Source organism: Rhinolophus sinicus, chromosome 16 (assembly GCF_057876585.1).
Source record: "Rhinolophus sinicus isolate RSI-liver-muscle chromosome 16, RSI-T2T, whole genome shotgun sequence".
NCBI classification, from domain to species: domain Eukaryota; kingdom Metazoa; phylum Chordata; class Mammalia; order Chiroptera; family Rhinolophidae; genus Rhinolophus; species Rhinolophus sinicus.
Genome location: NC_142516.1, coordinates 146,558,905 through 146,581,784, shown reverse-complemented (window position 1 = coordinate 146,581,784; position 22,880 = coordinate 146,558,905). Strand labels below are relative to the sequence as shown.

The following is a 22,880-nucleotide window of genomic DNA, read 5'->3' as shown; positions in this document are numbered from 1 at the left end:
TTGTATATGCAGGTCCAGAAGTATCAATTTTGAATGCCAGTGGAACACAAGCTATGGAATCACAAGAGTGGAATTTAGGAGAGAGTTAGGTACTGGTGGTACAGCCTTATGATAATTGTGGCTATCTGAAATCTTGTGATGTGATGAATTTGTCTAAGGAGAGATTATAGAGAGATAAAAGAAGATGATTCAAGATAGATTATTAGGGGATGCCTACATTAATCTGGTCAGAAAAGAAGTAGAAGAATAAATAGACAAAGGAGGACTGTTGAAAGGATAAAGAGAGTTCAATATCATGAAAACCAAAATAGGAGAGATTTTAAGAAGAAAGTGTCCATAAATGTCAAATGCATACCTTCTGACTATGCAGAAACTAAAAAAGATAGAATTAAGAAAAGGCTTCTAGATGTCTCAAATTGAGAATCATTATTTCCCAAAGTGAAATATAGAGACAATGTTACACAATGGAGAAAGAGTGGACATCGAAATCAGAGAAACTGGAGTCAAGTTCTGATTATGTTTGCTTGACCTATGAGATTTGGGGTAAAATTATCTCTCTGAGTCTCAGTTTCTTGACTGTAAAATGGGGATAATACCTGAATCAAAGGGCTATGAGATTAAATTCAGTAAATTATGAATAAGAAGAGGCTGTTGGAAATAGGTCTGTTAATCCAGGTCCCTTTTGAGTTTGCATCCCATTTGCTTTCCATTAACTTGCAGATGATCTCATGTGTTATGTAAAAACCTTACCTGTTTCCTGAGAGGTTAGGTTAAATTAATCATAACAATGGCTTGCAAACAATTAATCATCAACCACTAATCCCACCTTGTCCAAAACTGAGTGTAGGAGGAGGCAGATGGAATAGTTTACTCTTGAAAGTCCTGCCAGAATGAGAGGTCAAGATAAAATAGTGTCAACAGATCTAGAGAAGCTGATGAGTCTGAATCACAATGTCGTGTGTCCCTGGGAATGACAACTGTGGCCATGATGCTTGATTCTGTGTACCCTGCTACTTAGAAATATGCTGTTCATAATAGATACTCAGTGAAATTTTGCCAAACAAATAGCTGATTTGTCTGTTCTGTTTGGAGATATCTGGCTGTAAGGTAATGTACATATAGGAAAAAGAATAAAGTGTTGATTGGAAACAAGAAATGTAAATGAAAGTTGATGCAATCTAATAGGGTGCTGGTGGCAAGCAACTAGACAGATGTGTATGCCAGTGAATAACTGTTAATAAAAATACAACATTGTATATATTACCAAAGATAAACATCTCCCAAACCAGGACCCCATGACAGAAACAAAAGGAAAAACAAGTTCCAGATATGAATCTAAGCCTCATGCTGTTTTTAACTTCTATGCAGTAATAGACACTGTTACTTACACTTAGATCTGTTCTTATTAGTAAGTAGAGAGGTACACAAAGTAATATAATACCAGATGCCATTCTTACAGAAATTAACGCTTTATTTTTCTTAGTAAACAATAGGATAGCAATTAATAAATACTAGGCTGGTTCATTGGTCTGGGTGTCATGGCATGCATGATGATGAAAAGCAGAAATATTCTGTACTGATAAAAATGCAAATAAACATGTATTTTGGTAAAATTCCATTTTAAATTGTTTTAAGATTTCTTTCTTTCTTGAGTCCATTTCCTATGCTACATTCATGAAACGTATTATGTGAAACTAAAACTGTATGGTGAAGTCTTTTAAAACATTGCATGCCCAATTGACTGTGCATACAAGGAAAATGTGTTTGCTTGATACTAAGGAGATCCTATGATTTACATAGTTCTTTCTTAAAAACTGCGATTCATCTGGCTATTGACCCATCTCCTTCTCTCACCCCACCCTGTGACTGTTTCGCAGGCCACGGCACGTGTTCCTGTGGTCGATGCATTTGTGAGAGAGGATGGTTCGGGAAGCTCTGCCAACATCCCAGGAAGTGTAATATGACGGAGGAACAAAGCAAGAGTTTGTGTGAATCAGCAGATGGCATATTGTGCTCAGGAAAGGGTGAGTATCTCTGCTGGAGCTTGGACTGGATCCTTGTTGTGACACATGGTTTCTACAGCAGCCGTAGCAACCATCTTTTTCAGACTGCACTTGGCGTAAATGAAAACCACTCTGTTCTCTGTTTACACCAGACTTTAAACTTGAAAGTTAACCACGTGTTTAGTATTTAAGAAAATAAAATGCATGAGATATGTTTCATGCGAAAAGATCCTCAGGTACTTGTAATATACAACCACATTGCTGAATGAAATAGAATTAATGATGTTTAAAGAAGAAAGTACAATAACATATACTGGGTACTGAATGGGCAAAAAAAAAGCAAAAGGATAAAATTGTTGAGTTCACTGTGAAATAGCAGAGCCCAGAACTGCAGAAAAGACCCTGGAAGCTCCCGGGATGCTCACTAAATGTTGGGGAGTTGCCCTGCCTGTAACTAGATGTCATGGAGCTTCCCAACTCTCTTCTTCAGTTCAGTTGCCACCTTGCAGAACAGACTACCCCCCTTAGCAGACAAAGCACAGCTATAGCTGAAGCTGCCTTTACACTCAAGCACCTACCCTGGGTCAGGAGTAGCACATAAATATCTTTCTGAAGAAGACAGAGTAAAGCCAAGTGGATCTGCTAGTTAGTGACAGAGGAGGTCTGGGAAACAGGCTGCATCATGGGGGTGTGCTCCTAAACAGTGGCTGTTGCTTTACCTATTGCTCAAGGTCAGTGGTATCTGGTTGAAAGAGGCATCTTAACATAATTGCAAAGATAAAATCAGATGGATGCTGGAACCACATATGGTGCCCGGAAGAAAGCTGAAAATTGATACAAATATGCTCATTTCAATAGACAACCGTGTGCTTGGTTTCCAGGAATTCTGTGTTTGAGACTAGTGTTTACAGCAATCTGGCATGGAGGTCATGCCTTAAACCTAATGCAATTACAGCAGCCAGGTGGCACTTAAATGAATTTAAAGAAATCACTTTGTTCTCCTATTACATTCATTCTAAATCCAAGTCCCAAACAAGTCTCGCACCAGTTCAGTTCTCAGGGGCACTCAGCTCCTGGAAATACTTGCTTTAGATTCAACCTCTGTTGGGAGAAACAAAAAGGAGGAAGGAAAGGTTAAAAGGAAGAGGCAGAAGGAAGAAATTGCAGAGGAGAAGATTAACAGAGAGAACCGGAAAGAGGGTAGGAAAAGAATTAACCTTCAAGGGTAAGCAGAAGGGAGGAAAGAAATGATATCAAATCAGAAGGGAATGTCCTGCCTATAAAAAACTACTGAGAATTGTTAACTTGTCTGAATTAGATTTGTATTTCTGAGTATAGCTCCAAACACAGATCCCTAAAGTTTAGGTACTTTTTCATTGGTTTTTAGAATGGCATTATTCTTGGAATAAGGATATTAACTCTTCATAGCAACTCTACTGAATGATGAAATCCACTTGTATTATAACATCAGTGTGCTTGTTTATATTTGTTCATTTTAAAAATTAGCCTGTGTGTGTGTGTTTACTAGACACATGACCAAATCATTAACATTGTTGATAAGCAGGACTTTGCTCAGTCATGTCCAATTTCAAGTATAAGAAGAAAACACAAAGCCATGCTCACCAGTGTAGTGAATACCAGCCTTTCATGTCCTAAATTGAATTTAAAGCAAAAAGAGGAATAGCTTCTTTTCAAGAAATAAACACTCTTATTAAAGTCATTACATTCTGTGAATTCTGCTTTTTCAGCACCATAAATGTAGAAAGTGCAATATATATACACACACACACACACACACACACACACACACACACACACACACTAAATATTGCCCCAAAGGCATTTTCTCAAATAAAACAAGAAAATCTCTCCAGTTTTCGTTTTTGCAAATTGTTTGCTTTGGGTGATGAAACTATGTCTAGAGGTTAATGAAGGGTTGGATGAGTATATTCTAAATTATATATTTATCCTTCAATGGGCAGAGAGTTTTAGTCTTTGAACTCAAATGGGAATGTATAAGCTGCTTCAAGGCTACGTGTTTTCAGGTTGGTGTCAGTGATGATTATGGGAATTCTGTTGTTGGCAGCAGCTGCCTGTGTTTTCCTCTCTTTCCTCTTATTCTGGAGTCATCAGTGCTGGATTATAGAAGACAGGGACTAAAAACAAGATCATGGAACTGTGCACTTTTGTAGGCATGGAGAATAGTGGATGCAGCAGTTATTCCTGTCCCCGAGGAGGGTGCACCCATCCCTACCTCAGAACCACAGAAAGAGTAACTCTGTTTCATTCTCTAGTGGACAGGTATGAGCAGAGGGCCTGAGATCACCATAGCACGCCACTTAGTAGCCTGTACCCAACTAAGTGCTTTCACCAGAAAGACAAATTTGAAACATGCACTTCCCATGAGCTGTGAATAAAGCCATCACCTCAGGAGACGATGAAGAAATAGCATTTTATTTCTTTACAAATTTATAGCCAAGACAATAAATCACTCCATAGAAAAATTTAAAACAAGATACATTGTTGTGACCTTCATAACAGATGGAGTAGTTAGTACAATAGTGAAAACTGCCTGCTTGGATGTCAGGTTGCAGCATTTTGTCAGGCTTGATGAATGAAAAAGAAAGTCCACTTTATTAATGGGGCAGCTAGCAAAGGTGCCTCATCCTTAGACTCAAATGGTTTTTCTTGTGAATAACTGGAGAGATGAGCTTAGAGCCAGATCTCCCCTAAGTTTAGCTACCTTTGCCAAATACGTGATATAATTCATAGGCTGCTTGTTGGTTTGTTTGGTTATGTGTGTGTATCCAAGGACATAATAACCTTTTGACCTTGGCAACTTCAACCGAGATCTCCATCATCACCTCTAATATTCCTAAAGATATTGAATGATGATGGCTATAATTGGATGTCATCAAATGTCTTCTTAGACTCACAATGATACTGTGGAGTCCCACAACATACAAATAAGTCCAAGTTACACTTACACCCACCCACCTACCCACCTCTTACCTCCACCCCACCCTGGTCTGTTTTCCATCCTTGAAAAGAGACAGGGTAAAAGTTAGGTTTCAAAAACTGGCCTTAGGCCAGTGGTCTAGTTGCCTCACCCAACATAGCTGTCAGTCAGGGCAACAGGAACACACAACTCATTTTTGAAACTATGTGAAAGTTCTTGTGAGAGGCATCACACATAGGCAGATAGGTAGAGAGAAGAGTAGACTGAGTTGGATTGAAATCTTAGGTTAACTGTTTATCGCCTGTGTGGCCGTGGGCACTTCCCTTATCCTCTCTGTACTTCCATTTTCTCATCTTTGAAGGCAGAATTTCATTTCTTTCCCTTTCTTAAGTCCTAAGGATGCTCTGAAGATAAATGAGAAAATATGGCTGATTCCCCAGAAATGGAAGCCAGTAAGAAGCACAGAAGAGAGATCAGAGCCTTCTTAAGGGTTCTCATACTGAGAAAGAAAATAAATGGATTAGTGGTGTTGTGATCATGAATTTACCACCCTAGAGTTCTTGCCAAGATAGACCAGCTGCTCCCTGTGACTGGATTGAGTCTCATGGGTGTGAGTGGGTCCCAGCCAGCTGAGCTGAATCATCGGTCACCTCTTGGCAGTCATGTGGCTTATATATGTTTGACAGAATCCTCTCCCTCAGTTTCTCCCTTTCCAGAGATGGGCAATTTGACCCCCAGTTATTGATGAAAACAGCCAGAAACTCTACAACAAAGATGCTGTAAGACATCCTAATAACTATTACCCTGTGTTATTATTACATGCTATGCTATTCCTAGTTTCACAAGCAGTAGAAGAATTTTCTACCTCTAAGATGTACTGAGAACTGACAAACAGGAAAGAACAACACAGCTGGGGAAAATGCTGACTGAGGAAGGCTAGTTTTTCATAGCACATACAAATACGAAATACAAAAATCGATCCCCATTTTTCATTCTAAGTATTTCAGTGACTAGTAGACTTTTGGAACTGGAACTTACTTGTCAAATAGTCTATCAATGTATACCATAGTAACTTTAGCTGAGCTTTCCAGTTTTAGGAAAACACTTTGCTATGGTCTGAAGCTAAGCATTCCAGAAGCAAGAGCAGTGCTTAGAATAATTCCAAAGCCAGGGGATAAATTTAAGATGAAATGTAAGATCTTTTCAAGAATTGTGGGGGAAAAAAAAGATATAGTAGGAGTACTACATGAATATGATGGACATATATAGTCATTTACTTCTGCTTCTGTCATAGAAACAGTTTTGCAAAGTAAGGGAGATACTGTTTTGGAAACAATGAAAAACAAATTCTTCAAACTCATGGAAATAAAGCACTAAATATGGTCCCTTCTGAGGAAATGTTCACGAAAAGTCAATGAATTTTTTGCTTGCAGATATAGTGCTAACCATTTGCAAAATTAGCAGTTGAATGTTGAGCACTTTGTGCCTAGAAATTTGAAAGAAAATCTTTACAATTAGGATACATTTCTAAATAAAGAAACATGGCACCTGGATGAGACCACTGACCTTCATAGACTGACCCCAGTGGCCCAGCCTATGGGCCCAGTACAACCAGCAGGCTATTGGTCACTCAGTGGAACCGAAAGTTGTCTATTTTGCTCAAGAGCATGTAAATCAACCTAGACCCTCAGGTAAACAAGTTAGGACTAAGTGAAATCATGTTGTGGTCAAGTAAGAAGTTAATAAATGTAAATGCATTTCTCAGCATATAACTAATTCTGACTACTCCCTTACCTTGAGAAGTGTGACAAGGAATGTTGAAAGTTTGATTTGGCTGTTGGGGATTCTTGCAGCTAAAATGCATACACAAGTTTCCATGATACGAAATACCACAAGTGCTTAATTCATGGGACATGTTTATATTAATCCTTTCATCATCTCAATAATAAACATAAATTCCATTCTCTAATCATTTCTATCACCCAGGTTATTAACTTAGTTTTTAGTCACTATGTTTCATAGAGGCAGTAATGATTGATTCTTGCCTCTTCCCAATATATTTTGAGTTTACCAAGTCTGGAATTTTGTTAACTATGTCAAAATACTTTTTCTACTTCACATTCTCTTAAAGTGATAGCCGTCTTCAGTCAAAAGAAATCACATTTGGAAAAAACCACACAAATTAATCCAAGGAAATAGAAGAGAGGGGATGTCCATTATGTGTGTTTCTTTTTTTTAATTTTAAAGTTGTCTTTACTGCTATTATAGAATTCTGCTATGTGATGGTTTTTTAGCCTGTCATGTAAAGACATTTAGACTGAGAGAAATTTCTTCTCTTTTTCACACCATTTAATTTCATATTATTTTCTTTGCTTCTAAATGTACCATTAATAAGATTTCTTCTCATTAAACCAAAACACTTTTAATAACCAAAGAGCGAGATTTTAATTAAGTAGGAAGTAAAAAGAGGGGGAATGGATGAAATAAGAAAGGTGGTTGGATCTAGAGCCTCATAAAAGATGAACATTTGGGGAGATTAGAGCTAGCACTGATTATGGCAGGAAATCCTGAGCATGAGATTTGATAAGTCAAACATACATGAGTGATTGTGCATGCACTTTTAGCACTTTAATGAGCCACCCTATATGCAGGTGTGTCCTTATTTTAAGAAGATCATGTAAACAAAAATCTCAAATTATAAGCACAATAATTTAGTAATTGTTTTAATTATAAAATGAGGATTCATTTAATAGAACTTACTATTCAATTCCTTTAAAGAACAGAGACCTTTAAAACATGATTCAATCGAGAAAAAAAAGTAACATCTATTTTTGAACACCTTTTTGGAAGGCCATCTATAAGAATCAGCCACATTCTGCTCTCATTGACATTTCAACCAGACTGGGCCATGGAACATTTGCTCAAGGCTAATTGCAACTGTCTAGATCCATAATGAAGCCTTTCCTGGATAACCTTTATGAATTACAGTAAGTAAAGCTCCCCTCTGAGTAACCGGCTATTCAATAAACTTTTACCTTTGGAAGAAAGGTTATTAGAAGCCTATTGTCAGTGCATTGATGGTATTCTATTCTAGACAGAAACCTTGAGTTATGTGGTGACAGCCAATAATACCCTTTGTGATTTCAGGTTCTTGTCACTGTGGAAAGTGCATTTGTTCTGCTGAAGAGTGGTATATTTCAGGAGAATTCTGCGACTGTGATGACAGGGATTGTGACAAACATGATGGGCTCATTTGCACAGGTTCAGTATTGACCTACTCTAATTGATCTATGCCATGGTTTGTAATAAAGAGGAATGACACCCATCACATACAGCTATAGATCACTGGGCAGGAGAGCTTCCATGTACTCAAGGGCCAACTATTAAAGGAACTGTAAGGGGAGGTGGGCAGTTGGGAATAAGCAATATTATTCCCAGGCATAGAAGAATACAAAATAATGAAGCCAAATTATATGATTTTCGGGAAAATTCCACGACGTAACCCCGCCACTATTTACACAGATGCAGTTATGTACTGAAAAAAGAAAACAGTTCTCTTGACCACCATTTCACTTTGCACATGGTTTAGGGAATGGAATATTATTTTAAACAAGACCCAGCTACCACTAGTTGGTTGGAGTGTGTGTGTGTTGTGGGCCTAGGAGTACAAAAAAAGTTAGGACTGTAATAGATACTACTATGCCAAGTTATTGACTCCTACTAACAGATTATAAAACACATTTTCTTAAACAAGTTACAGGGGAAATAGAGACATGTATGTTTGCTCTCCTTGTTTCTAGCTGAAGGTAAAAAATGAATACTTGTGAGTCATTGAGCTTGACATTCACTTTCTGTCCATCCCTACTACACGTCTCCTCTTCCAGCTGATTACTCAGAGTACCTCATACTATGACAAGCAGCTTTATGTCTTTTAGCATTTATTCATAACACAGACATGACTTGCTTTCAACAGAAAATCAAAATTCTGACGTGGAAGCCCAGCTGGAGTGATACAGGATGGTCACTATTAGATCGATGCTACATAGAGGGTGGCCCCAAGTAGATGCCATTAATTGTTTGAAAGATCAGATTTTCTATGGCTGCTTAATAATATAATGATAAGATGGCTGCACAAGAAGAAAATCTGCGGAGATGAATGAAATGGCTTTGATTATGAACAGTTATGGTTTATAATAACATATTTATACTTGGTCCATTTCCATCATGATAATGATTCCCCTGTGTATTTTATTGCAGGGAATGGAATATGTAGCTGTGGCAACTGTGAATGCTGGGATGGATGGAATGGAAACGCATGTGAAATCTGGCTTGGCACAGAATATCCATAACAGTTACATGGGAGAGGACTGATTCTTATTTTTCTAAGTCATTAGAACATGTAAAAGCACAGGAAACCATGTATAATCACCACGAGGACAGGTCAAACAGACTGTTGTATGTTTTTCTATTTCTGAATGCCTGAATGAAATCTGGGTACCCATTAAAAATGAGTTAAGCAAACTCTGATGTAAATAACACCAGAAAGAAATTCCCTTCCATAATTTACATCAGTGGTTCTCAACAGGGGCAACTTTGCCACCCAGAAAACAGTTAGAAATGTCTACAGACAATTTTGATTGTCACACTGGGTGGGGTGGGAGGGTGTACTACTGGCATTGAGTGGGTAGAGGCCAAGGATGCTGCTAAATATCCTACAGAGCACAGGGCAGCACCCCACTCCCCTGAAGACAAAGAATTATCTGATTTTAAATGTCAATCGTGCCAGAGTTGAAAAATGCTGAATTATATGGTTGTTAGAAATGCACATCCCTACACAAGAAAGGCCATTTTACAATCTAAGAAAATGATATATCTTCATATAAATCCATCAGTCATATTTTTCCAGGTTTTCATATCATTCAGCATTTCAGTGTGGGGATAATGAGGACACACACACGAAGTATAATGTTGGTGTGTGGGGGCAGAGGCCAGATCACCATGAAAAAACACTGGTCATTTTTCAGTCGTCAAGTCATTTCTCCAGTCTCATTTTAAACTCACAAAAAAGAGATTCTCTTAAGATGGAGGAAAAAATTACGAAAAATGTACAATTTAACATTTTTAATAAACACTGACATAGTTATTTACACTCTGCGTCAATATGTGTTTACCAACTGATGATTAACAACAACAAAAAAGAATTGCTATTCAGGACTACCAATTTTCTGTTATAGAACATTTTTCAAACCAGGCAGGGGTTCACGTACAAGGTATCTGATTCTTCACTATTTAAGTTACTCGATGGTAACTCACCTTTAAAAAAGATAATATCTAGTTTGCTGTATGATGGGCCTGAAATATGCATTCATGTGTCTTAAAAGACTCTCTTATTTCTAAGGATATGTTCATTACTTGCCGGAAAAGTAGGGTCATAAGAAGTCAAGAAGAAACATGATGATAAAATGGCACCAAAATGGTTTCAAAAACTCAGAGGATAAAAAAAAAAATCTAGAAAAGGCTTAAATAGAAATTACAAATATTCACTCAGTGATAGAAACAAAATGTTTATTTTCTTAATGGTGAAATTTTGCTCTGTATGAAATTCACATTGAATAATGAAAATGTACAATAGTTTGGACTTCCCTTATATATTTATAGTTAAATCTACTTACACACATTAGTTTAGGCAAACTTGAATTATTTAGAGTTAAAACAGACCCCTTTTTTCTAAATGTGAATTATATTTTTGTAAAATCCTAGAATAACGTAACAAAATCATTTCCATATTGTTTAAAATGAAAACTTTTACTTGGAAATTTTACTTAATGATGTAAATATTCGAGAATCATGGCTTGGACTTTATAAGTCAAATCACCAAAAATAAGGAAAATATAAATATGTATCTGCTGAGTTACTGAAAATTTAATATAGAAAATGATTTAAGAGAAAATTTAACTGGTACTGATTTTTATAGTACTAATAGTGTTCTCATACTTAATAGATTTATAAAATTGTTTTCTCTATCCTGAGATTAAGGAGTGCAACCATATTAGTTGTATCTCTACTGTTGAGTATGTCAATTGGTATATCAGTTTTGTAAAATGAAGGGAATGTAAGCAATTAAGAAATAATATAAATTATATTCTTTCCTCCTCTTTAAGCATTAAACCTCTAACAAGCCTTTTATAATTGTTCAGAAGCAATGTTGATGACTTATTTGATGACAGACATATTGGAATTCCCTACATGATCTAGCCATCATAATACAAATGACACTCAGATTCCCTGTTGCAGAGCTCTGTTTTCTATGGAAAGGATGAGATACTAAACAGTTCAGTCTTTGTGAGCCACATACATCTCTGTTGCATATTCTTTATTTGTGTTGTACACTTTTAAAACGTAAAAAACAAACAAACAAACAAACAAACAAAAACCCAACTCATTCTGAGCTCCTGGGCCATACAAAAACACATTGCAAGCTGGATTTGACTCACAGCCGAGGAGTTGTTTGCCAACCTGTCCTCTGTTGGAACTGCCTTTGATTTCCTGTATCTCCTCACATAGCCTTAGGTATGTCTTACTTTTCTTGTAATTCTCTATATTTGTCAACCCTTTTCATTAACAACAACTACAAAAAAGTGCTCTCTTTTTATATTTTAATATAAGAAAAAAATGTCTTCAGCATTATGTTTTTTTAAGAAGTTCAGATATGGAGAAATGTTTATATTATAAAGTTCAGAGTGTTATTTGTCCAAATTTTTTGACAAACTAAAAATATATCACAATCAACAATATTCTGGGTTCATTTAGCTACAAATTATTGAGCTGAAATCAAGTTATAGCACAAGTCACATGGTACCTAAACTCTAGTGAGTATTTTTCCTTTAAAACAAAAATATTTTCCTTACTTTTTCCATCTGCTATAATATTTCGTGTGTCTGTATGTGTGATTTTTGACTCTAGCAATGCAAACATCAATAGATCTACTAAGAAGTGATTTAATTTATATGTTTAAATTAGAAAAAATAAACATACTTACATGTAAAGACATACATTCTACCCTTCTTAAATGTGATTTGGTACTTTGACTTTTGATTCTGGTACTAAGATAGAAACTCTCTCTTTAAAAGAAGGCAGGGCAAGAACAAACTTGTAATAGGAGGAGGGAAAACGTGTAAATCTCATTGGTTTGTTCAAGTTTGTCCCAAGTTGCAGTGCGATTAATGTCAACTGGGAAGGATACAACCAGTTTGTAAGTGGTGTTGGCACAACCCTATTTGCTGGGCAAACCATCACTGAGTAATTCTTCTACAAGGCCTTTTCAGTAAAATTTGAGGAAGGTCCTAAGACCTAAGAAGGGAATCATTATACCACTTTTTCTCTCTGCATTCCTTGAGCAAATCTAGATTCCTGCAGCCCATTGAAAGGAATAGCCTCCATCCCTCAAATGCAAACACAGTCTCTGCCAGCAAACATCAGGATTAGAATGAATTAGAAAGAAAAAAAAAATCAAAAATAAAACATAACTCAGTTTTTGTCTGCAGACTCATTATCAAAACTTTGAAACCCTACTCAGTATTCAAGAGAATCAATAGGCTGTGTGCCACCTTGTAAGCTAAGAAATCTAAGCTATGAAATGTACATTACTCCAAAGTAACACAGTTCAGTTCACATCTGGATTTTGACATGCCTGGCTTTAGCATAATTGCTTTCCCTGGATATTGTCGTTCTGAAATAAAATTGAAAATAATTGTTAAATATTTTCACTTGCTTCTAAAATGGATTTCTTAATCTGGTCTCTCCTTCAAATTTCGATTCTCCTTATATGATATTAGGGAGAAAACTTCAAATGAAGTGATACATGTCTAACTTAAAGAACAAGAAGTTTTTTTCTTTATTATTCCATTTCTGTTTTGTTTTGTTTTTAAAGGGAAATAAATCTGATATTAGTTATCCTGAAGACATCTGACTGTTTTAGTGTTTTAGGCATTAATTAAGCAATTGGCTAGGTGTGATAAATTATGCTTACTCTCCAAGAGGCAAACAATTAGAAGGACTGCTGCAAGAGTCTTATGGGCCCATGGTGGAGCTCCTGAAGACACCCACTACTCTAGAAAACTCAGGAGAAGCAAACATTTTGAAAAAGAATCTCTAAATTCTCCAGGATTTATAATGATGCTCAGTACTATTTTACTCTTTACATAGGGTGGACCACTTGCATCTCTTCTATAATTTTTCTAAGTAAAGCTATAGCAAAAGAGTTTAGAAAGCAAACTTATAAGAAAATGAAAATGGTGTTACTTGAAATATCAAAACCATCAATACTCCCGAGCATTGTTGAGGGATGGGTAAAGCAATCGGACACCATAACAAATCAGTAGAAATAATCTTCCCACACCAGGTATGCATGCAAAAGGAATGTGATATTAGACTCGATATAATTGACATGTAAATGGAGGTACAAAACACACAGTATGTAAGTACAGATGAATTCCATCAGATTTACTATAGAGAACATCAGTAGTGACAGATTGCACTTAATAATAGCAAACTTAATTTTTGAGGAGAAAAAATGAGGGAGTTTTATCTCAGAAAAATAGCAAGAGAGGTATCATGAAAGAGCTAAAATTTTCTTTGGCATGATAAAAGGGAAAATTGAGTTTACCAATGTATTTACATGACATTTCTCTATATTTGTGGGTGATGCAATGCTATTTCATTACATAAAGTTGTTTGATGTTTTATAATATGTCTTCATATAAATATTTTATTCAGTGTGTTGTATTTGTGAATACAACAAATGATATTAAACACAGAAACGGTACAATGCAAACTCTGTATGTAAACTGAGTAATACATACCAACAGTCTGGAAACACAGATCCTACATGCAGGTCATTAGTGCTGTCCTCGTCCCATGCAACAGGTGAGACCAGACACAAAGGAAATGATTGAACTAATATACAAATAACAAAGATTCCTCTGCAATATGTCTAAACATATGTTAGAGAAGAAAGTATTTTGACATCCTTTCATAGGGATAAGTGTCCTTATAGACAACTCATATAAAAAACAAAACAGAGGTACACATTTACAAAAATCTCAGTCATTTAGAAAAATAAATCTTGTCTTAATTTTAACCAACAAAGAGGCTTGCAGGGGAAAAAGAAACCAGCAAGTAAGGCTGATTATCAAAAACAAATCAGTGTGTGTGTGTGTGTGTGTGTGTGTGTGTGTTGGAATAAGCAGTGTCTTTAAGCCCATGTCATTGAAATTTCAAGTTAAATTATTCAGTTTGCCACATATGATGGAATATATGTCTCCCCTAAATAATTGACTAATGAAATTCATTTAATGCATTTTAACTTACCCTGTTAAAAACAATAGGCTTTAAAATAGCATAACAAGAAATCAAGAATGGTCAAAAGAATCATTTTGTTGTATTTGTACTTCAGCATTATCAACAATAAATCTACTCAAACATTATGCTAACTTTTTATTTATTAAAATGGAATCCAATATGAAAATGAAATAAGCATAAACAGTTAATTTTATACTAAATTTTTAATCAGCAAAGCAGGCTAATATTTTAAAATGCTGGGTAAGGGCTGTCATGGAGACTTAGAAAAGCAGTGACAAAATAATTTCCTAGTAAATACAGTGCAGGTGGGGGGAAATGGTGAGTGGGTCATCCTTCCACATGGAAATAATAACAAGAGGCCAGTATATTGATTCCACATATAGTTTTCTATAAATGAGGTTCAGTTTGGTCTCAATTAACTCTTCTGAGAACAAAACATTGAATTTTATTAAGTATACACAGAGTTAACAAATATATTTCCAAACAGGTTAGTATTAAACATTTTGAAACTCTTTATATCCAATATTGAACATTTTGCATGGTTTCTTCACTGTGTAGTCAACTGTTCATGGCCTTTCTTGGTAGTTGTCTTTCCTCAGCTCAGAATTATTTAAAAGGAAATTAAGAACGCAAATGAAACAAAAGCAAATCAGTTGAGTGGACCCAAAACCTGATGTTTGATCATGTTGGTTTGCCTTTAATTGTATCTAGAATAATTCGACAGACTGCATTCTGAGATCATGGCAAGGCACCTCTACCCCAGCCATTGGGCAACCTGGGCCCAAATACACTGAGTTAGAGGTATGGACTGGTGAAATACACAGTACCTGACTCAGCATGCTGAGCTAAAAAAAATATTTTTTCCTAATGTGTCCAGTTTAAAAACTTGTCATTAAACACCAAAAATATTAAAGTCTAATTTATAACTAAGGTTTGCATTGCTGCTGCAGAAAAGAACACAACAGCCGCCTTGCCCATGCTCTGCTGAGTATGAGTGGAACGCAGCCAAAACCCGGGATGGCATTAAGTTCAGTTCATTAAAAACAGGAAGAATTATATCTGAAATGGATTTAGGTAGCGCAACTCTGGTAGGTTGTAATTATTAATTTTTTTTCCTTTTTTCCCAAATAATGAGGATTAGTAGATGAAAAATGAACCTTAATCAGGCCTACAAGGCCTACAGAGTTCTTTGGACCCACTTTCTCAAAAACCAGTGGGTCTTGCTCGCTGGGCAAGGCAAATGTTACCATTACCAGTAAGCTTGTGATATGTATAAAACACACACACACACAAAGAAACTATAGGGGGATGTCAAACACATATCACAGAGAATTTCCCTTGGACTGTGTTTGACCCGTTTCTCACCCCGCAACGCCAACCTCAGGAGCACAGTACCTGCTACTGAATAGAGCGTATATGTGTGTTTAATTGATCGTGTGAGCCAGAGACAACACTCTTAATCTTCATAGATGTAATTTGGAATAATAGGTTTAGAAGGCTTCCTGATTTCCTGATCGCTCTTCGAACTAAGCCAACTGCAACATTTAAGATTTAAAGGAACACAACCCCTGCCAAAGATTCACAAACAGTGGAGCGAGCAGCCCTGTAAAAACGGGAAGAAGGGAAATCCATAATAGCACAGGTTTACAGCTTCTAACTAGAAATTAATCAATAGTATTTGTGTGCTACAAAATTGAACTTAAACACATGGATTTCGCTGAAACAGGACTCAAAAAGGATTATGGGTAGCTGTCAGCAGGCAAAGTATCGAGTGTACTTGTGAAGTATGTCATTCACATGAAGTGTCACAGTCACAGAAAAGATATTAAAAAGGCATTCCATATCTGGTAGGGCATTCCATGGTCTGAGTTTAGCTGGTTATCCAGGTGTCCTCTTGCTGTGGGGGGTGCAACAGGTTGAGATTTATCCACTTGCAACCAAGAAGTTTGAGACAGCAAAGAGCAAGCATCCGCTTACTTCCAGCTGCTCCTCAGCCATGGGAGCAGAAATGTCTGGCAAGGATAAATCACTCAACTGTGCCCAGGACGAGTAAGTCACAACACCTGTGAGGATCTGGCTATGTTGTCTTACTTTTGTTGACTGGTTTGCCTCCATTCATTATTGCAGACGCACTTGTGCTTTTACTTGGCGTCACCCCGGCCTTCGGGACCGTTTCTCCAACGTCATGCAAAGATGGTTCTCGGTACATGGCAACTAGTGACAGGAAGGAGGGCGTGAAGAAAGGGGGAAGAGGAAACATTACCTGGTTAGGCTCAAGAATCAGTACATACACAGACCTCAGCAGTTTGCCCAGTCCTATTTTCCCTGAAGTAAAGCCACCCGGTTGAGAGGGAGTCCTGTTTTAAAGCAGTAATTCCCTGCCCCCAAATGGAAGACATTACTTCCTTCACATTCTCTGGTTTATAGAACTAAAATATGGACAAGAGTGTGCATGGATGTTTGTCTAGGAAAGAAGGTTTAAACGGGAGCTACAGCCTTTTTGTGGGCCTAAGATATAAAACACAGACACACACACACACACACTCACACACACACAGTATAGGAGGATGGCAAGCATTTAACCTAATTCTCTTTGTACAGCAAGGAAAACTCAGACTAAGGTTCCACTGCACACTAATATCAACACATGAACCACTCATTCCCATTCATCTTTTTCAAGTCTAGGTATTTACACCCTAGATCATGAAATGATTTTTCTCTCAAGTGGTTCAAAAGCAACATAGTCGCACTAGCGTGAACTACAAAGCTATCCAAAGCAGTAACAACTCGCTTTCCTTAAGCCAGTGCCTTCTGAAGATCATTGCTTAGATTTATTTTCCCATGATTGTGCAAAGAGAACCTTAAATAACTGAATGCAACTGTGTGGCACTTTGTATTTTTATGCCTCATTTTCTGAACTTTTATTAAAAATTTAATAATTGATGTCATATAAGGCAGATGCACAGAATGGCAAGAAGGCAAGTGGGACTGACTTCCTGTAAGCTCTGAAAAATTGTCTAAATCGTATCTCGTGACATAATTAATCACAAGGGCTCATGTGGTTTTTTAGAAAATGATTCAGGAAATCCAGGGAAAGAACATTTAAGAGTGACTAATGCTCGGGGAAAATTAGGTGAGTTAAAATCATCTGCCATCAGAAATACCTGCCATTAGAATTAGACCTTCCCAACGTGCTCTTTAGGCTTTTGAAAGCTTATGGTACAGCGGGTCCTAAAATAATGTCATTTCATTCAAACTTGTTTCATTATAATGTTGATGAGAAAAAAAAAAATTGATTGCCAACTGGGGCCATTGTCTGTGTGGAGTTTGCACCTTCTCTCCTTGTACATGTGGGTTTTCTCCAGGGACTCCATTTCCCTCCCACATCCCAAAGATTGCATGTGAGGTAACGTGGTGTTTCTACACTGTCTCAGTCTGGTGTGGGTGTGGGTGTGAGTGTGTCCTGTGATGGAAGAGCATCCTGTCTGAGGTTGGGTCTCACCTTGTGCCCTGAACTACTGGATAGGCTACTGCCATCTGCAATGCTGAACTTGAATAAGTGGGTTAGAAAAAAATTCTCTTGTTTTCAGTTCATCTTTCTTAAATGTATGTATGGCTCACATTTATGTCAATGTTTAATATTAGAAATGTTTTGAGTCTTTATTTAGAAGTTTGGTAATATTTTTGTGGCCAGAAATATGATGTAGGGACTTAACTCTTGTTTAGATCAGTCTATGGTAAAATTAGTTTCTTTAAATGTTTTGCATCATCAACCTATCGATGATGTTAGGTGAGGACTTACTGTATTTTATGAAGATAACTTATGCTTAGTTAGAATGAACTACCATATACATTCTCCATGTTCAAGGTGGCAGAATTTTACCTTTTGCATCAATGCATTAGTGAGTTTTCATTAACACACATATTTGAAAGTGCATGTGTACACCAGACGTATATTAAATATATATTAAATGACTTGGCAAAAGGGATTAATACATATCCTTGAAGCACTTTCCAAGCTCTCACTCCCACTATTAATTCAATGAGGAGACCAATAGCATCACAGCTTTAATTTGATTGTCTAGTATGAAGTTATGTTAGAGATATGAATACCCCAGAGCATCAACAATTAATCAAGCACCTAATTTGTCCTAACATTTCCAATGATATAATTTACATCCTATATGGGTCCTCAAAGTTTGAAATTAATTTCCTCTATCAATTATACTATGTGACAACCTCTGTTATTATAATAACTCCTTCATTGTTTTTAAGAGTATTTCTGTCTGCTAAGTATTTGAAAATACTGTTTGTCTCTTCCTCATATATACACATAACATATACAATATACACAACAGTTCAGTGTGTGATTAAAATACCAAGTAATATTATTACACCACACCATCAGAGTGTATCAGATATTTCCTGCTGAATATACTAAATAGCTGGTTTCCAGATTTTGCTTCAGTTAAGAGACATAAAGGCCCTTTTGGTTTTCATAACATACAGCTAAGAGACAAGTTTATTATTTTTTTTAACTTGTAAAATTTTTTATTGTCATCCTATATTCAGTTATGATAAAGCCAGGCTCAGAACTTCTTTTTTTTTTCATTAGTTTCAGGTGCACAAGACAAAGTAATACTTAGACGTTTATCATTTATATCCCTCACACTGTGTGAACCCCCTTCCCCCATCCACTATTCCTCTGACATCGCACAGAGCCATTACATTTCCACTGAAGAGACAAGTTTTCAGAAATTTAGTCAATTCTTAACTGTCCATATTCAAAACAATAATTTATGTAAAGTGATAAAACAAGGTGACAATAAACAAACCAAGACTTCTTTAGGGCGGCTATTGACTTAGATTTTTTAAATTTTCACTTGCATTTGAGTATTGGTGAGTCTGACGGTCTTGAAATTCATTTAAAAGAGTAAGGCCAAAGCATAGAGGAGTTAATTTTGGAAGAACAGAGAATCCCTCTAATTTCTTATTTCTACATTAATTTTCCTTATGATTTATCATATAAAGAGAGTAACACTCATATTTCAGACTCTTGAGAACTTTTTCCTTTCCTAGATAGACCCTGGTAGTTAATTGTTTGGGTCTCAATGACTTGTTCTAGGGAAAAATTTAGGTAAGGGTGATAGGAAGTCAATATCTTTGAAATTATAAAGACGGTATTAATAAGAGTAGTTTTCCAAACTTAGGAAAACTAAAAACTAAATTATACATTTACAGATATTTAATATTTAACTTTCAATATTTCAAATTTACTTATTCCTATTTAGAAAATATGGATTACATAACCAATATGCATTTTCCCTTGATGGTTAAGGCTTTCCTGTAGGAATTAAAAAAATGAAAAGAAAATCAAAGTGTCTAGCTTAAAGTGTTTATTTAGTTATTGTAAATCTGATTTTCTGTGAAAAGCAAACAAAAGTATTTTAATAAAAAGCACTTTTGAAAAGCCTCAATATCAATTTTTTTCTAGTTTTCAACAAATGTTCCATAGTTAAAAGTAAATGACACTTCTGGCAGACTTCTTAATGAGAAAGATACAGATATTTCTGATTAATTAACAAAACTTTTTAGCCTGCTCTCTTGGAATCTGGTCAGAGTAAATGGCTGTATTGTTTACAGGTGAATATAAAAGAAGGTAATGCCACAACTGAATTTATTAAATAATTATGCATTTTGGAAGGGAGCTATGTAAATCAACAAGTTCTTTAAAAGCTAAGGTATAAACTCTTCATTTTCTGTAATTACAATAATTCACTAGTATGTGATTACTTTCAGCTAGATAACACCAAAAGGGGCAAATACTTTATTCCATAATTCTTAACACTTAATTAGTTTTTCTAATATACCTACTGTCGCAGTCACAGATTTATAATAACATTACAAATTTAATTAAAAAATTATTTATGGGCTAGAGAGGTTGGGGCAGCAAATGTTTGAGACACAGAAGTGGGTAGAGAGGAAATTTTCCTGGCATTTTTCAGATTGATGGAATATACATATATATATATATATATGAGGTTGGGCAATTAAGTTTGTGAACTTTCCACAGTATAAGCGGTGGAAATATATTTATATATATTTATATATATATATGTGTGTGTGTTATATGTATTCCATTAATTTACATACATATGTGTATATATGTGTGCACACATGTGTACATGATATACATATATACAGTAAAGTGTACAAATCTTAAATGCATAACTTAAGTAGACAACTATGCGACCACCACTCAGAGCAAGATAAAAAATACATCCAACATTACGTGAGGGTTCCTTGTGGCCATGGTAGAGTTATTAATGTGAAAAATAAATGTGTAATAAATCTAATAAGGGTAACACACACACAACACTTACCTTCCAATGGCTTGGGTAGAAAATGAGCTGCTGGTTTGGTTTTCTTTACTCTGTTTCCTTTCATAACTTGCCCTTCCTTATTCAATCCCAAAAACCAGGCTCTACCAGATTCCTGTTGTCTGTACAGCATAGATGAGTAGATTACATAATAGTTTTCAAAAACAGATTCCTTAAACTTGCATTCAGGGGTAAAAAGTTCCTATAGAGGGAAAAGGAAGAAAAGAAAGTCAGCGGAAGGAGTGGCAGCTTCACTGTGGTTTCTCTTCTTTCCTGCAGAAGATCTTCCACATGATGAGCAAGTCAGCTCTTGGGCAGGGATGCCCAGACCTACCTCTTCCTTCATGCACTGACTGTCCATATACTTTTTTCAATATACAATGTAGAGAGAAGAATCTGCTATTATTGGCAATATATTTATATGCAAAAGTAGATGTTCTTTAAGAAGAAAATAGAAGACAAGAAATAACTCAAAACCATTTTCACTTAAACAGAAAATAATTCAACCGGGGTATAACCAGAGAGAGCACAATAAAGTAGCATCATATATTCACAATAAACTAAACAAACATAAAATATTTAAGGTATTCCCAGGAGAACTGATACGACTAATGAAAGTTAAGATTAGTTACTATTTATTTGGTGTCATAGGAGACAAATATACTTTCGATGCATAAATGGGAGTCAGTGGAGTAGAGTGAATATGAACACCATCTGTGGAACCATACCTTCTGGGTTCAACCCTGGCCCCACTTCTTACCAGCTGTGTGTCCTTGGGGAAATTACTTAATCTCTGGCCTTCAGTTTCCTCCCCTCTAAAATGGGTACAAAATCAAAGGATAACAGAGTGCTTGGGAGGACTCAGTGAATTAACACATGTTATATATTTAGAAGAGAACATGGCATATAGTAAGCACTCAATACTATTCTTAAAAATAAATCCCCATGACTTACAGTCTAAAATACACCCTGTATCAGTTATATCAATTCTATCAGCTCACTTCTCTCAATATTTCGGCAAACCACAACTTAGCTAAATATTTAGTCAACGAGCACAACTGTAAACCAAATATTGGGCTCAGCATCTGGTATACCCAAAGGAACATACACAAAGTGAACAAGATTCTTCACTGGAAGAATTTTGTTAACATTCTTGTGCTTAAAAAAAAAAAAAATGACAGTACAACATAGTATTTGCTGTGGCAGATTTACCTTCCAAATACTAGAGTGATTATAGGTAGAATAAGTGGTATTGCTAAGGACACATGGTGGGAAATGCCATGGTACATTTGGAGAACTACAATTAGTCCGTCACTGAGACTCTGTAGAGGCAAAGTGGATAGGAAGGAGGGTTGGAGAAATGTGATAAGGGGTCTTGCACACTCTGATAAAAAGATAGACTTCTTATAAGCAAGAGGTAGATGTGTAGGGTTCTTACATAAACAAGGGAATAATGATTAGTATTTTATAAATGTAAATCTGTTGTCAATGTAGAGGATGGTTTTGAGTAGTATATATATCACTTATATACAGATGTGTTGCAGCTCGATCTCTTGCAAAGTGCACTTGAAAATTGTAGAACATGTGTATGTGTGTGCTCACTTTAGTAATTAATATTAATACAATAATCCACAATGCACAAAGTAAGGAGAGAAATACCACGAGAATTATAACACATTATTAAATTGAGTTTTGAACTTCCTGGTAGCCAAGATAAAAAGAGAATGGCTACATGTTATAAAAATTATTGAAGAGAGAAAAATCTTCTTTTTCTTGGCACTAACTTCCAAAAGACATTTTCTTGCAAGGAAAAAGTGACACTGACCAACATAAACAAATATGCTCTTGACAGTAATTGTACAATTAACAAAGTCATAGTTTTGTGTTTGAGTTCTATTATATGCTCTAGGGTGTTAGATGGGGTGAAAAGTCCCATAGGTAGGACATAAAATAATTATCAATAATGAGGTCCCCAAAGATCATGCACACAGCAGGAGCCAGAAACTCAAATTCCTACACTGACCAAGCAGATCAGACACAAGAGTGAAGCAAGCTGGTGTAAGCACAGTACTATTATAAGGATAAATGTCCCCTTACTCAGGCTCAGGGCTAAAGAGACAGAGAAAATAGTCGAAAGGATGGTAAAAGGAGTTCTCATGTGAAAATAAAAATCTTAGA

The 22,880-nt window shown here is 36.0% G+C and overlaps 2 protein-coding genes across 7 annotated transcripts in view; one reads left to right on the top strand and one right to left on the bottom strand.

The window, feature by feature from the left end:
- The window catches only part of ITGBL1 (integrin subunit beta like 1), a 189,742-nt gene extending 179,631 nt beyond the window's left edge, over positions 1-10,111 (top strand). The window contains exons 9-11 of the mRNA XM_019754218.3: positions 1,878-2,024; positions 8,110-8,223; positions 9,220-10,111. Coding sequence (XP_019609777.1) covers positions 1,878-2,024; positions 8,110-8,223; positions 9,220-9,311 — 353 coding nt within the window. The 3' untranslated portion in view covers positions 9,312-10,111. The remainder of the gene's footprint in view (positions 1-1,877; positions 2,025-8,109; positions 8,224-9,219) is intronic.
- FGF14 (fibroblast growth factor 14) overlaps positions 4,437-22,880 on the bottom strand; it is a 616,691-nt gene continuing 598,247 nt past the window's right edge. For all 6 annotated transcript variants that reach the window (XM_019754219.3, XM_074329506.2, XM_088792775.1 and 3 more), the window contains 2 exons: positions 20,706-20,904; positions 4,437-16,536 (listed from right to left, as the gene is read on the bottom strand). In XM_019754219.3, the coding sequence (XP_019609778.1) occupies positions 16,400-16,536; positions 20,706-20,904 (336 nt within the window). In that variant the 3' untranslated portion in view covers positions 4,437-16,399. The remainder of the gene's footprint in view (positions 16,537-20,705; positions 20,905-22,880) is intronic.